The sequence below is a fragment of the Poecilia mexicana genome, unplaced genomic scaffold (genome assembly GCF_051168715.1).
Source record: "Poecilia mexicana isolate PSO_F unplaced genomic scaffold, ASM5116871v1 scaffold_14, whole genome shotgun sequence".
Classification (NCBI taxonomy): Eukaryota; Metazoa; Chordata; class Actinopteri; order Cyprinodontiformes; family Poeciliidae; genus Poecilia; species Poecilia mexicana.
The window spans coordinates 29596664-29611182 of NW_028263383.1; the positions used below are offsets into that span (position 1 = coordinate 29596664).

Here is a 14519-nt window from a genome sequence, read left to right on the forward strand (position 1 = left end):
GAGTTAAATGCTGCCTTTCAGTGCCGTGGGAATTAGAGTAACAGAAGGAGAACACGAGGAGCAGCTCCAGATATCTGCAGCGTTTCTGGAGTTTAAATACATTTTAATTAAGTAAATATTTACTGAACTTTATAGTCAATAAAACTGGACTGGCGGTTCTGCAGAGTTCTCACTCACTGGAGCAGAATCTGGATGAACATCACATTTTTATGTTCAGAAGATTTGGACTCTGATTAGAGCCTTACTGCAGCATTTTGGATTCTTTACCGAACCTTTACGGTTTAATGATGATGATGATAATTTCGGTTCATTGTTGAATTGGGTTCAGTCAGGAACTGGAACTCCACAGCCGGTTCCTGTGCCGCTCGGAGTTCGGAGCTTTTCCCGGGTCACTGAACGCACCGCGGGCGGATCTTCTGCGGGTTTTTTCCTCCAGCTGCAGCTTGTTGAGTAGCTGCTGCGGGTCGATCAACCGCTGCCGAACCGAGCCGACCGGACCCATGGATTAAAGGAGCGGCCCAGCAGAGGTGGGTGCACCCGAACCGACCCTCACTGTGATGAAGGTGATGATGATGATGAACTTGGTGGGAAAGTGAACAGCTGTGTGACCTCTGACCCCAGAGAAACTTTAGTGAGTAGGAGACAGAGACTGCAGATGACCGGTTCTGGTTCTATTGCTGTCGGGCTTTAAAGTTCTGGCTCTGGTTCTGGTCCCTGAACGCCTCAGTAGCATCCAGGAAGTTTGGTTTCAGTTTGTTGACGCTCCGGTTCTTCAGGTTCCTTCCAGAAGCTTTGACTTCACGTCCTGTCTCCAGGACATGTCCAAGTCCTGGTCTGTCTCAGTCTGTCTCATCTGTCCCAGTTTGTCTCATTATGTCCCAGTTTGTCCGAGTTTATCTCATTATGTCCCAGTGTGTCTCATTATGTCCTGTTTGTCCCAGTCTGTTCATCATGTCCCAGTCTGTTCATCATGTCCCAGTCTGTCTCATCATGTCCCAGTCTGTCTCATCATGTCCCAGTTTGTCACATCATGTCCCAGTCTGTCTCATCTGTCCCAGTTTGTCCGAGTCTGTCTGATTCTGTTCCAGTTTGTCTCATTCTGTCCCAGTTGGACCTCCTGCTGCCCAGGTCCAGACCCGGTCCATCAGTCCAACCCGCTCTTATGAAACGCTCTTATTCTGAAAGGTCTAACAGCGCTTCCTCTCTTTCCTCAGGTATGGAGTGTGTGTGGTTGGTGTGTATGTGTATGCTGAGTGTGTGTGTCGGGGATGACAGCGGATTGGACAGAAGTGGCCACACCCACCAGGACGGTCATCGCCTACAGGTGGTTTCCAATGGCGACGCAGCTTCAGGTAAGAACATCCCAGAATCTGATCCATAACTATCATGACGCCATGTTGGACTGAGTAAGAGGAGACATGTTAACAGACAAGACGAAGATTTGGACATATCACATCATCATCATCATCATCATCACTACAAACATAAAGCAGCCACATGATTCCTAATTAGCCCAAAATAAACCCCACCAGAACCAACCAGTATTACTAGTCCAGAACCAACCACCTGTCAATCAACATCAGCCAATCATTCAAATTAAATTAAAATTAATCCATAAAGTCCACATCATCCACCATCCATAGTTGGTAGTTGGTTGTTATTGACATCAATAACAACCAACTAATAAAAATCAATTTCAACAAACGTTAAAAACCAACCATCTTCAACCACCACAGCATTTAATACCAACCAGAACCAATCATTATCAACCAACACCATCCAATACTAACCATCATCAACTTACGCCCATTTGATTGGCAGCAGTCGGCATCTGATGATGGCCCAAGTGGCACCAACATCATCTCAGCCACCATTTTCAATTGGTGACGAGACCGTAGTACTTGGCTAGACTGAAAATCCATAACTCCATGGTCAAACCTTGAAGTCCAAACCTTTTTATTTATCCAGACAATGTCAACTGGACAGAGCAACCCACAGTGGACAATGATGCTCAAAGACTTCAGTGCAACTGGCCACCCAGTGGTAAACGTGAATGCTCATCAGTGCCACGTAGATTTCAAAAGATGAAGATAAGGCCTGGTGGCCCGCCAGGCTTTTAATACACTGGGGGGAAACCCTGTATTTTCTAAATGTTCTTCAGGTGATAGAAGGCTGATTTTGGAACTGACTTTATGTGGCTTTGGAGATTCAGGTCAGAGGTCATCCTGATCGCTAGTTTCAAGCTGGAAGAACTGAAGCTGTGTGTATAACTCTAGATCTATAAGTCTAGATCGTTCCTCTTTAGGTCCAAAGATAATAACTTCAGTTTTGTGTCTGTTCAGATGGAGAATTTTGGCACATCCTCACATTTATCTGTTCTAAGCATCTGTTCAGTGATTGGATGGGGTCAAAGGTCACCTGGTGACTTTATAATGTTGAGCTGATTGCTAGTCGTATTTCCTGTTGTAACCTCAGCCAGTGGGAGCATAAAGGTATTGAATAAGAGGGATCCAAGGATTGAATTTTGCCGTAAACCACTTGTAACCTCTGACCTCTTTGAAACAAAGAAATCTCAGTTCTTTATGTTGGACTGGAACAGGTTGAGTTCTGGACTGGAGAGTCCGACCCAACTCTCCAGTCAGTTCAGTAATAGGATCAACATTGAGGTCCAGCAGAACCAGAACCAGCACTGTTGTTCTCCCACAATCTGTGTTTATGTGGATGTCATTGAACACTTTGAATAGGCCAGTCTCAGTATGGTGATAACCATGGAAACCAGACTGAAAGACATCAAAGCGGTATCATTCTGGGTTCTTGTGTTATTGAGCAGCTGCTGGGTTAACAGAACCGGGTCCGGTTTGATGAGTCTCCTCTGTCTCGTTTACTCAGCGTGTTTCTTCAAACGATTATTCAACTTTCAACATCTTGCTAGTTGTTAATCTAGTTTAACATCCAGCAGAACCAGCCGTCTGTTAGCCGCACGGCTTATACCAGAGATTCTGGTTCTGGTTCATCAGGTTCTGGTCTTCATTGTTCAACAAGGAAGACCTAACAGCATAGAAACCTGAGGCCGAGTTAATGTTTGCTGAAGGCGACCGGGATCGTCCAGGATGTTGGAGGTTCTGACTCAGCCAGGTCCGGCAGCCCGCAGCATCAACCCTCCTCCGCCCTGCTGCTGGTGGAGCCTGCAGCAGTTGTTAGCGTGGGAGCTAGCCGCTGGCAGCTAACCACAGCTTCCTGGAGATGACATGCTGATGATGTCACAGGAAGTGAAGTGGCAACAACTGTGTGCAGGGTGCAATGCTGGCTCTGCCCTCTCAGGAAGTGGAGGATGTGAAGATGGACAGATATATTATCCTGTTCTGGTTCTGACCCTGAACATTCCCTCCAAGTCTCTAGCAATAAAACGTAAATTAAGAGCTAAAGCAATGTGATTATTTAAATGAATTTATGTTATGAAAATGATTAAAAGTATATTACTGCACATTATTTAACAAGACATTTGTTGAATTTTGTCCTTTTTGACTTTCTATACACACAGTAGTCTGGTTCTGATGGTTCTGTAAAGCACTTTGAATTTGTTGCTGAAAATGTGCTATATAAATAAAATTACCTTACCTTACCTTCTGTTTGGTTCTGATGATTCTGTCTGTTTCTGATGGTTCTGTAGGTCTGTGCGTTGTGGACCCGCCTCTCTGCGATGATCAGAACTCCTTCCTGAGCTTCGAGGCGATCCGCAGCATCCACAAGCTGATGGACGACGACGCAGACGGCACTGTGGACGCCATGGAGACAGACGAGGTGAGACGGAACCGGGCCCGTCCTCTGGACAAGTACTCTGGACCTGGGCTAAAAAAGTTCTGCTCAGTTCCTCAGGGAGGACCTGCAGGACCGCAACCCGAAAGCTAAGCACCGCAGCTTCCACCGGGCCGACCCGCACATCAGCCTGGAGGACATGTGGAGTGCCTGGAAGGAGTCCGAAGGTCAGAACCAGAACCTTCTGCTTCTCTGTGTTGAGTTAATAATGAAGTCAGTATGATTAGAGGCTGCTGAGCCAGGTCTGGAACCAGTCCAGTGTGTTCTAACGGCCCGGTCCGGTCCCTGGTGTTCTGTGTCCAGTGTATAACTGGACGGCGCTGCAGGTGGAGGAGTGGCTGTCCCTCAGCGTGGAACTCCCTCAGTACGCCTCCGGCTTCCGCATGCAGCAGCTGGACGGGAAGGCGCTGCCCAGGTAAGCGCTCACCTGGTGACTGGTTGGGTCAGAACCAGACCCAGTGTGACCTCTCTGTGTCCTCCCGCAGGCTGGCGGTGAAGAACGTGACTCTGACCGTGTCATTGCTGAAGATTCTGGACCGGAGCCACGCCAAGAAGCTGCAGCTCAAGGCCCTGGACGTGGTTCTGTTTGGACCGCCAGCAGGTCCGGTCCTGACGGCTCTGGTTTTAGTCTGTTAAACTCCTGTTACTCTAATAACCAGGAAGTAATGCATTTAGATCATATTTACCACTTTCTGCTACATTTGAAAATAAAATCCCTTCTGAATGTGACGGCACACATCTGTGGTGCTTTTATTTTGAAATGGATTTGAAATAGTTAATGTGATAAAAATAGCATCCAACCATCATCCGTCCATCCTAAGCAGTGACACATTTGTCCAGTGATCTGAACTGACGTTCTTCGTCTGACTCAGTTCAGCTTTCTGAGATAAAATCAAGATAATCTCTGAAATCCATCAGATTATTCCAAACTAAACTCTTTAGCTGCTCTTGGTGCTCAAACCAAGAGCAGCTTGGTTTGAGCAGGATTAGAGCTCAGCTATTCATCTGAAAACACTTTTAGGAGAATCTGACCCCTGTCTCCTATAAACCGTTGTTTCTATGTGTGTGTGCGTGTGTGTGTGAGAGCAGGCCGGCAGAACCGGTGGAAGGACCTGGTTCTGGGCCTGTCGGTGCTGATGGCTCTGGGCGGCTGCTGGTTCGCCTACATCCAGACCAGGAAGTCCAGAGACGACCTGGGGAAGCTGATGAAGGACCTGGAGGGTCTGCAGAGGGCCGAGGAAAGTCTGCTGGACCTGCAAGCAAAGTGAGTCTATACCAACTGCAGGAACCGTGGGAATCTCAACCCGATCCAGAACCTCTAAGCTGTTCTGGATGCGAGGGAGAATTATCTCTTTGTTTACATCTGAGACTAGCTATGATTCTTCCCACCAGATGACTGTAGTTTCACTTGATGAACTAAAGAAGTGACTTTTATCATGAACATAAGGAGTCCAAACATTAAGCCTTGAGGAACTCCTGAAGAATTAAACCCTCTATTATGATGGTTCTGATAAAACCAGTAGTGGTGTGATAGAAACCAGGAGTGAGGGTTTTCTGTTCCTGAAGTCAGACAGAGATGAGGTCGGAACTAGAGGTGGCAACTGCTAGTTAAAAGCTAGCTGTGCTAATCCTAGAGCGCTAATCATAAACAATAGCTCTGCTAATGTTAAAGCGCTACACCTGCACTGTAGTTGGTGGAAGGTAATGCTAAAGCGCTAAATTCAACCTGTTGCTATCCACCATGTGCTACATGATAGCACATCTCCCTCTACAGGATCAAGCTTGTTACTACACTCCTTCACGTACGGTTTGTAAGCTAGGTTTATTTACAAAAGTAAACCAGACGTTATTTTTGTCCATTCATAAAAGCTAGCAAAAACCCTGACACGCTAACTGAAATGTTAGCTTTGGTGTTGGTGCATTAGCTACAGTTCAGAGCCTTTCTGCTCCTGAAGCCGACAAGGACTCCAGGTTATTTTTAGCTGACAGCTACACAAAGAATTAGATGAAAATACTCCCTGCTGCGGCTAAAAATACCTCTGTGTATCACAACGCTGCGACCTTCCACTGTTACCACTGAAATATGTCCGCTGGCCGTCTGTGTTTGTGTTTCTGAAACCATGAGATCTGATTTATTTCATGGTTAAATGTAATTTAGATGATGACGAAACTGCAGCCAGGATAATAGTCCCATAACGTGTGAGAACAGCGTCTGCTGGAGCTTTGTTTGAAATCCTTATATGGGCAAAGAATAGCCAGTAAGTCAGCCTGCAGCCCCCACACACACCTGTCGGAGAGGCTACTGTACAGCAGACTGAAGCGCGTTGCAACATGCTGGTTTCCTCTGGGTTTCAGCGAGCTGCAGCCCTCAGTTCCTCTTTTCTGCAGGAAACGGTTGTGAAAGGTGTGAGGAAGAAGAGGAGTTAAGAGACGCAGATGAAGATGTTCCAGATCAGTTCGGTAGACGTTGAGGTTCAGCCTAGCAACAGATGGATAACAGTTTGGGAAATTAAATCCTTCTGAAAGTTTTCCTCTTGACTTCTAGTGTAGCACCTGAACACATCAGCATGTTTCCCTTTCAAAATAAGGAACAAAATATGTCTCCTGGTAATCTTTACAAGTTTGTGTTGACCCAGATACCAGTATAAATCATGACATGGCAGCTGGTTAACCTGAAAACATGAACAGGAACAAAACAGAGAAAGAGAAGCTAAAGTGGACAAAAGTACAATAAGATAACCTAGAAAGAATAAACGAAGATAAAATAAGTTGTGATGATTTAAGATAAAACATGAATGAGTTAAATATATCAAGTTGAGTGACACAAGCTAAGCTAATAAAGCCAAAGTTAGCTAAGCTAATGGGAAATGAGTTAAAATCAACTAGAAAGCCAAGTTTATGACATCAGTATTTTAAACCGTCAAACTTTATTTAGCTAGACATGAAAGTAAATGATGCTTTAGGATTTATTCTGAAAAATGTATCTAGGGGAAGCTCAGTGCGCTAAATGTTTTCAAAGTTAGAAAAACGCTAAATGAAATCTTAGCTCCTGTATTGGTATATTATTGGAAGTTTGCCCCCTGGTGGTGGACCATGAGGAGTTGGGTCTGTTTGGGTTTGTGAACTAAAGTTTTCCTAAATCCTGGAAGGTTTTGCTCCTGAACGTTTTCGGATGACTGATTCCTGTTTGTTTAGAAATGTTTTAACGTTTCTCATAATGTTTGAATAAAGGCCCTGTGCCGTCAGTATGAGCAGCAGCAGCTGCTGCCTCCTGCTGCACCGCCGTTATTTTCAGCCCCAGCACAGATGCTGATTGTCCTGAACAGTAAAGTGAAGCCTGCAGCGCTGAGCCCAGCGGTTCTGCTGCAGCTCCCAGTCAGCTGACAGCCGGCTTCAGCCCGTTTCCTCTCTGGGATAATTCAGCTGCTTCATCTCTGTCCTTCATCTCCAGAAATAGTCACACACATCCACTTCCTCTGCAGACGGCACCACAGCTCCCCCTGCAGGCAGAGCACAGACTGGTTTCCTCTTGTTCGGGACAGAAAAATAAATATCTGATCAATTCGGCTTGAATCAAGAAATGATCCTTCAGAAACCTGCATGACGTTTCCCCAAACCTTCTTCAAATCAGACACAATTGGTTTGCTTTTAAGATATTAAAAGTCAAAAGGTCAACCAGTCCTCACACATTTACTCAAATCTAACAAAATTGGTGTCAAATGTTTGATTTGATGTAATTTGTCCTCCCATTATTTTAAAGATATTAATAAAATAGTTTCTGTTTTCTCTAAACAACCTCTGGTGGTTTAGAGGTCAACCACGATTAGAGGTCAACCACCATTAAAGATCAACCACCAGACTCTGGTTGACCTCTAATGGTGGCTGACCTTTGGTGGTCAACCAACATTAGACAAACTAAATGTTTTTCTTCACAAACATTTGACACCAATTTTGTTGGATTTGCAGAAGGTGAGTGAACTTCACTCAGGGCTGAACAATAGAAAGTGAAGCATCAAACATCAACGTACTACCAGATTCTGTTTAGACCAGAATCTCCATGGTAACAATGACATCACAGTTTTGAAAAGAAATTAAAACTAACATCAAATCAAAAGTGGGATTTCTCCAGTTCTACTTTTGAATGCGTGGCTTAGAGACATACCTGTCAAGTTTTGGACTTGAGAATCCGGGAAATGGTGCCATTTGGTGCTGCTGTTAGATTGGGGCTGGGGGAAATACTGATACGGTGGGAGAAGGAGGTAAAATACTGTAGTTTCCCAGAAAAAAAACAGGAGACTTGACAGGTATGCTTAGAGAGCCAAACCTTCTGGCTCCTCAGCTGGTGCTCAGCGCCCCCACATGGCCTGACAGAGAAGTGAAACAGGAAGTGTGTAAAGCTGCAGTGTGTGCTCCTGCCAGCAGGGGGAGTGTTTGTTACTGCTCCTCTGACCTGCTGTGTTTCTGCCAGGCTGCGGCGGGCACAGGAGCAGCAGCACTGCGTCCAGGTGGAGAAAGTGAAGGTGGAGGAGGAGCTGCGGAGCGAGATCGACTCGGCCAAGCAGGAAGCTCAGCGGTTGCGTGAGCTGAGGGAGGGATCAGAGAACGAGCGCAGCCGGCAGAAATACGCCGAGCAGGAGCTGGAGCAGGTAACGCCCCCTGCCGGGCGCCGGCCAATCAGAGGAGCCGGCCCTCACTGCCTCCTGTTCCCCTGCAGGTCCGGATGGCGCTCAGGAAGGCGGAGCGGGAGCTGGAGTTGCGGGCGCACTGGGCGCCGCCGGAGGCGCTGCAGAAGTGGCTGCAGCTGACGCACGAAGTGGAAGATCAGCATTACAACAACAAGAAGCAGAACGCAGAGAGGCAGCTGCTGCAGGCCAGGGAGGGGGTGAGGGCCCCAACACAATGCAGGCTGAGGGCCCCAACACAATGCAGGCTGAGGGCCCTAACACACCACAGGCTGAGGGCCCCAACACACCGCAGACTAAGGGCCCCAACACACCGCAGGCTGACGCACTACCGTCGTGTTAATTAGCTTGCTTGATAATATTTAATTCGCAAGCTAATTATTTAGCTTGTTAGCAATATATTTAGCATGGAAAAGTTAAATATTTATTTTGTAAACTAGGTATTTAACCAGTGATCTAGATATTTTAATGAATCCAAATATTTAGTTAACAGGCTTATTTACTTTGAAACTATATATTTAGCTTCAAACAAAATAAGTATTTAGTTTGGAGATAAATGCTTATTTTGCTGAATTAAAGTTTTTAGTTTGAATTTGTGGTGAAAATATGACTTTTAATGAACCTCCATTTTTTATCTGCTATAAGAGGTGAAACCTAGATTATTGCTGCTCGTTGTTAACTGTGTAAGTAATGTCCAGAATCTGTTTGCTAAAGACCAGACCAATATGACGGGCAGAAACCTTTGGGTTTATCCTTCTGGTTGGGTTTCTGTCCTGGTCCAGTTTAACTTCCAATGAACCCCAAAACCTGAAGATCAGCTGACCCACTGCGGGTCGGTGCTGACATCAACCCAACATGTTTGCAGAAGATGCCTTGCTTTCTGTTCCAGGCAGAAAAGATCAAGAAGAAGAGGAGTTCTCTGTTTGGAACGTTCCACGTGGCTCACAGCTCCTCACTGGACGACGTCGACCAGAAGATCCTCTCAGCCAAGTGAGTCACATGACCCACAACCAGCTGGTACTGTAGCTCTGGTTTGGCTAACCTTTTGTCTTGTGTCGTTGCGGTTTGGTTTGGACAGACAGGCCCTGGCTGAGGTAACGGCGGCTCTGCGGGAGAAGCTCCACCGCTGGCAGCAGATTGAGTCTCTGACCGGGTTCTGTGTAGTCAACAATCCGGGCCTGGGAGCCCTGGCCGCCGCCCTGAACCTTGACCCATCCTTCCTGGGCCTGCGACCTTCGACCCCCCAGAACCTGCTCTTGTCGGACGACCTGGATGACATGGACGAGGACATCCTGTCTCCGGGGACGTTGCAGTGTAAGTCTGACGGATTCTTCTTCTCCCAGTCTGAGTCGGGCTGAGCAGCGGCGCCCCCCGCTGCTAAACAGGAAGTCAGCTGAACTCTGCTTCTCTCTCCTGATTGGCTGCCTGTAGACGCAGCCTGGCAGATGGACCGGCGTGTGAGTGACCTTTGGCCTCTGAGTGGCATCACAGACACGCAGTTACCATGGAAACAGTCAGGTTGACAGCCATCTCTGATTGGTTCTTAACCAAATAAATAAAACCACAGACTCAGTGTAACTCTCTTCCTGTCTCCTGCAGCTCAGAGTCTGATGCCCCTGCGGCAGAGGGCGGGAGACCCCGGGTTGACGTTTGGCTCTCAGAGGTTAGTTGAGGGGCGTGGCTTATCTCAGGATGGTCGTGGCTCGTCCACAGAGTCCCGCCCCCCAAGTGGACACCCTCGGCAGTATCGCAGCTTCTCCATTGGCCAGATAGAGTTCCTTCCTGTGCTTGCCCCGCCTCTCTCCTCCTCCCTGTCCCACCCTTCTATCGACCTCACTTCCTGTCCTCCTCAGCCAAACTCTTCGTCTTCTTCCTGTGCTGAAGGCTCCGCTCACTTTTCTGCTCTGTTCTCCCGATCTTCTCACTTTCTCCCTCTGGATGCTGCGCCAGACCTCCAGACTCCAGGGGGCGCTGTGGCCAGCCAGAGGCAGCGCTGTCGCTCAGGCAGCTTGGGGTATTCTTCTTCTGTTTTATCACTAATGTAATGAAAACAAGACACAAAATGTGAAACCAGTCAAACCAAGAAATTTAAAAATATTTTGCAGATTTAACCTTCATAGCTAAACTTTGATTGATCTGACATAAATTTTACAAATAACACAAAACTAAGTTTACAAATTTCTTACATTTTGAACCTTCAGTTATTGTCAATGATAAAAATAATAAATTTGTAGAATGAAGAAAAACTACATTTTAATTTTAAAGTTATTGCCTGAGTCTCATGTTTGGTAAAGTTTCATAAATCTTCATAAATCATCGTGATCTCATCTAATGAGAAAAGTGAAAAACATAAACAAAATTTTAAATCCTTCAATGAATGATTAATGTCCCCCCTGAGTTACCAGTGCATACCAATGACTGGTTGTCATGGTAACATCTCCTGCACTATGTTGATTCTAGTTCCAAGATGAACAACTTCTCCTGTCAAAGAGTGCGATTGATTTTTTTTAGACCAAAGCAGTTGGTGGACACAGCTTTCTTTCTCTTTCTCTCCTTTCCACCGTTCAGTAAAAACACTTCTGGTTCTTCAGAATAAAAGCACTTCCTGTTCTGTTCCTTCTGTCTCCCTCTTCATGTCTCTTTATTTGGGGAGATATTAGAGGGCTTAATAGAATAAATGCAAGAGTCTTCCCTGGATCCCTAGGGTCTCTAAATGACCCCAAGCGTCTCTCATTGATTGTTGGGGAATTCCATTGATCCTTACTGTATCCAATTGACCCCTGGGTACTCTGAAGGACCATAAGAATCTCCCATTGAAGGGTTTCCAAGTGACTGCTCTCCCACTGACCACTGGAGAATCCCATTAATCCCTGTGGTCTCCGATTAATCTCTAGGGTCTGCTATTGACTGCTAGGGTCTCTGATTGACTGCAAGAGCCTACCATGGACCACTAGGGTCTTTGATTGACCCCCCAAGGTCTCCCATTGACCCCTAGGCTCTCAGAGACATTCACCAACATATTAAATGTGTATTGATGATTTTGATCATAGCATTGGTCAAAATGTAATATTTGTCACTGATTTCTCAGTTGACTGCAAGTTGTTTTTGTGACTTTTTATTTTTGTGATGCAGAGCACTTTGAATTGGCTTGTTGCCGAAATATGCTATCCAAATAAACATGATTGATTGATTGATTGAGTCTCCAGTTAACCACTATGGTCTCTGATTGACCTCTAGGGTTTCCAAATGGTCACTAGGGTCTCTGATTGACCCCTCATTTTTCAGAGAACCTGGGGTGTGACGAAGGCTCTGGTCCATTCTAATCATCTCCTCCTCTTCCTCTCAGGGACATCATGAGCCGCTCAGACTCTGACTCCGCCCTTGCTCTGTCTCTCAACGAATCACGCGCTCTGCATCACTCCAGGCCACATCTTCTGGACTCCAGGCCCCACCTCCTGCAGGCTCAAAGCTCTGCCCACAGAGGAGGTGGAGGCCTGGAGAAGAGCTCCAGCCTAGTGGAGCTGAGAGGCCCCTCCTCTGCCCTCACCTCTGCCTGCTCCACCCATTCCCTCTGCATCGCCGCAGATGACAGTGCTGCCTTCCTGTCCTCGTCCGCCTCGTCCAGCTCATCCGGTATCGGACAGGGAGCTGGTGTCCAGCCGTCCAACCTGAGGAAGGACAGAGCAGATGGTCAGGAGGCGTCCGTTAGCCGCAGGAAGAAAGCTTTCTACACCATCTTCAGGAAACGGAAAGACAGTCCGGACACTGTGAGCCAGAGATGAAGACTCCTGGGTCAGGATGGAACATTGTCTTCATCACCCAGGAAAGAGGAGGAGGAGTCAAACACCAGCAAGGAGCTCAACTTCAGTCAGCAGCTCCACCATAAAAACTCAACCTGTGAAAATCCTTTTCTGCTCTTGGAAAAAATTAAGATAATAAAACAATCAAAATATTTCTCATTTTTTCCCTCATTTCTTTGTAGAAACATATTTTAAAGAATGAAATTATTTATTCTCTGCAGATTGTTTAGATTCCCAACCTGTGTTTATTTTATTTCTGTAAATATTCAATTTCTTGCACTTTTTCTGGTTTCAGTTGGAAAACATGCAGCTGCTCCAGATGATGGATATAAATTAAACTTTTAATCACTAAACGCGTCTCTGAGCCGTTAATCCCAGTTTAAACAAATCGAACACATTATGATGGGAGCAGGTGATCAAGATCTCCTCTCCCTCCTCCTCAGGGCTGAGCTTCAGCTGTCAGCAGGTGGCAGCACTGAGCCACAGTACCACAGAAACCAGTAGAGACCAGTATCTGGACTGGGAGTGAAATCAGCAGGTTCTAGATTAGGGGTGAGCAACTCCAGGCCTCGAGGGCCGGTCTCCTGCAACTTTTAGATGTGTCTCTACTTCAACACACCTGAGTCAAATAATGAGGTCGTTAGCAGGACTCTGGAGAACCTGACTGCACTGAGGAGGTGATTCAGCTGTTGGATTCAAGTGTGTTGGACCAGGGAGACATTAAGAGCAGCAGGACACCTGACCTCCAGGACCAGGATTGCCCACCCTTGCTCTAGAGCCAGAGGTGGGAACATGGATCCGGTTCTGGAGTTACAGAATGAAGTGAAAGTTTAATACGTCCATGAAAAGAAAAATAGATTTTATTGAGAAAAGAATGCCGATTTGATATTTAACCACTGAAGATTCTCCTGATCCTGAAACAGCGCCACTAGTGGCCACCTGAGAAACTTCATGCCATCCATCCATCCATCCACCCATCCATCCATCCAGCACTGAGTCAGTGACAGGTACAGACTCAGTGCGGTATGACGTTTGTAGTGAGCAGAAATGACTCCTCCATTCCTCCATCCATCCTCTCTCAGTCTAAATAATTTCAGGCAGAAGAAACCAACTCATCCAACCTTCAGTCTCTGTTTCTATGTGCTTTTCTATGGTGATTCATCTGCAGCCTGTTTCTGTAGATGTTTTCGGTTCCTGGTACAATGAAGGTTCTGAAGGTTCTGGTCGGATTTTGTCAGTCAGCTGCTGCTGTTGAGCAACATCTCCATCCTGTTTCTGGGAGCGACTAGTTTTCACCTTATAAGGTTTCCTCTTTCATCATCACCGTCTCTTCCTGTCTGCTAACTCCGCCCCTCCAACCACTTCCTGTCTTTCTGCTGCGCCGCCAAACCGCTGCGTCTGATTGGACCAGGTAGTTCATGTGTGGAGCGAGCAGAACCATGCTCTTTCCTCAGGGTTCCACTCTGAGACCCAACAGAACCTCCAGCTGGGTTCAGACGGCCATGATGACAGTAAAAGAGAGAACCGAGACCTGAAGAGGGAGCAACTTCCTCCTGCAGATCAGCAGCAGCTTCCTCTTTATCAGTCCAAGCTGAGCATCACAGCAGATAGGATCTGTGAAGGTTTTCTGATTGTTGGTACCAGACAGGCCCAGGTGGTTCAAAACTCAAAACCGTCTCAGGTCAACACAGGACGGTCTGAAACAGAAAGCATCCAGTGAGCCACTGGAGGTCAAAGGTCAGGAGATGGGCCGACTGAAACACAACTACTAATTAATTTAGTGTAAAAGTTAAAAACAAAAGTCAGACATGCAAACAGGAGCAGGTGCACACCCCCCTACCCCTTTGATGACATCACTTCCTGATCATTTACATTAAACCATGAACTAACCCAGATGGCCTGTTTCAGTTTTCATAACTTTAGTTTTCCTCAGAGTTATTAACTTTTTAACTTGAACAACCACTGTCTGTTTTAGTCGCCTCCAGTTTGTGACCGGCCACATAGATAGACGTTAAAATGAAACAGACATGGCCATCTGAATGTTAGCACCAGATGGCCATATCTGGCCTCAAAGTCTCCAAACCTGATCAAACCCGCATGTTTGATCAAAAACAAAATTTATTTGTTTCATCTGCAAATAAAACACATTTTATCATTTTTTAAGTTTCTATATCGATGATGTGCAATAAAAGGTTTCTGGGCCTAAAACTGCTCCCTGTGG

General features: G+C 46.2%; 1 protein-coding gene across 2 annotated transcripts; it reads left to right on the top strand.

The window, feature by feature from the left end:
* Positions 1–56: 56 nt before the first annotated feature.
* Positions 57–12651, top strand: stim1b (stromal interaction molecule 1b). 2 transcript variants are annotated; one of them, XM_088012474.1, is made up of 14 exons: positions 57–563; positions 1215–1352; positions 3671–3801; positions 3869–3983; positions 4120–4231; positions 4302–4417; positions 4906–5080; positions 8285–8462; positions 8531–8698; positions 9388–9488; positions 9577–9812; positions 9930–10016; positions 10098–10161; positions 11845–12651. In XM_088012474.1, exons 2-14 carry the CDS (start codon positions 1217–1219, stop codon positions 12278–12280), a joined length of 2055 nt encoding a protein of 684 aa, XP_087868600.1. In that variant the 5' UTR covers positions 57–563; positions 1215–1216; the 3' UTR covers positions 12281–12651. The 2 variants fall into 2 exon arrangements, with proteins under 2 accessions (XP_087868600.1, XP_014850066.2); XM_014994580.2 differs by having other exon boundaries at positions 57–527.
* Positions 12652–14519: the final 1868 nt, after the last annotated feature.

What these genes read in the sequence shown, in the direction of transcription:
- stim1b (XM_088012474.1), top strand. Translation starts at nt 1,217, where the DNA reads ATGGAGTGTGTGTGGTTGGTGTGTATGTGTATGCTGAGTGTGTGTGTC. An exon ending in ACGCCATGGAGACAGACGAG is followed by an intron (nt 3,802 to 3,868) that starts GTGAGACGGAAC and finishes AGTTCTGCTCAG; the next exon opens with TTCCTCAGGGAGGACCTGCA. An exon ending in TGCCTGGAAGGAGTCCGAAG is followed by an intron (nt 3,984 to 4,119) that starts GTCAGAACCAGA and finishes TTCTGTGTCCAG; the next exon opens with TGTATAACTGGACGGCGCTG.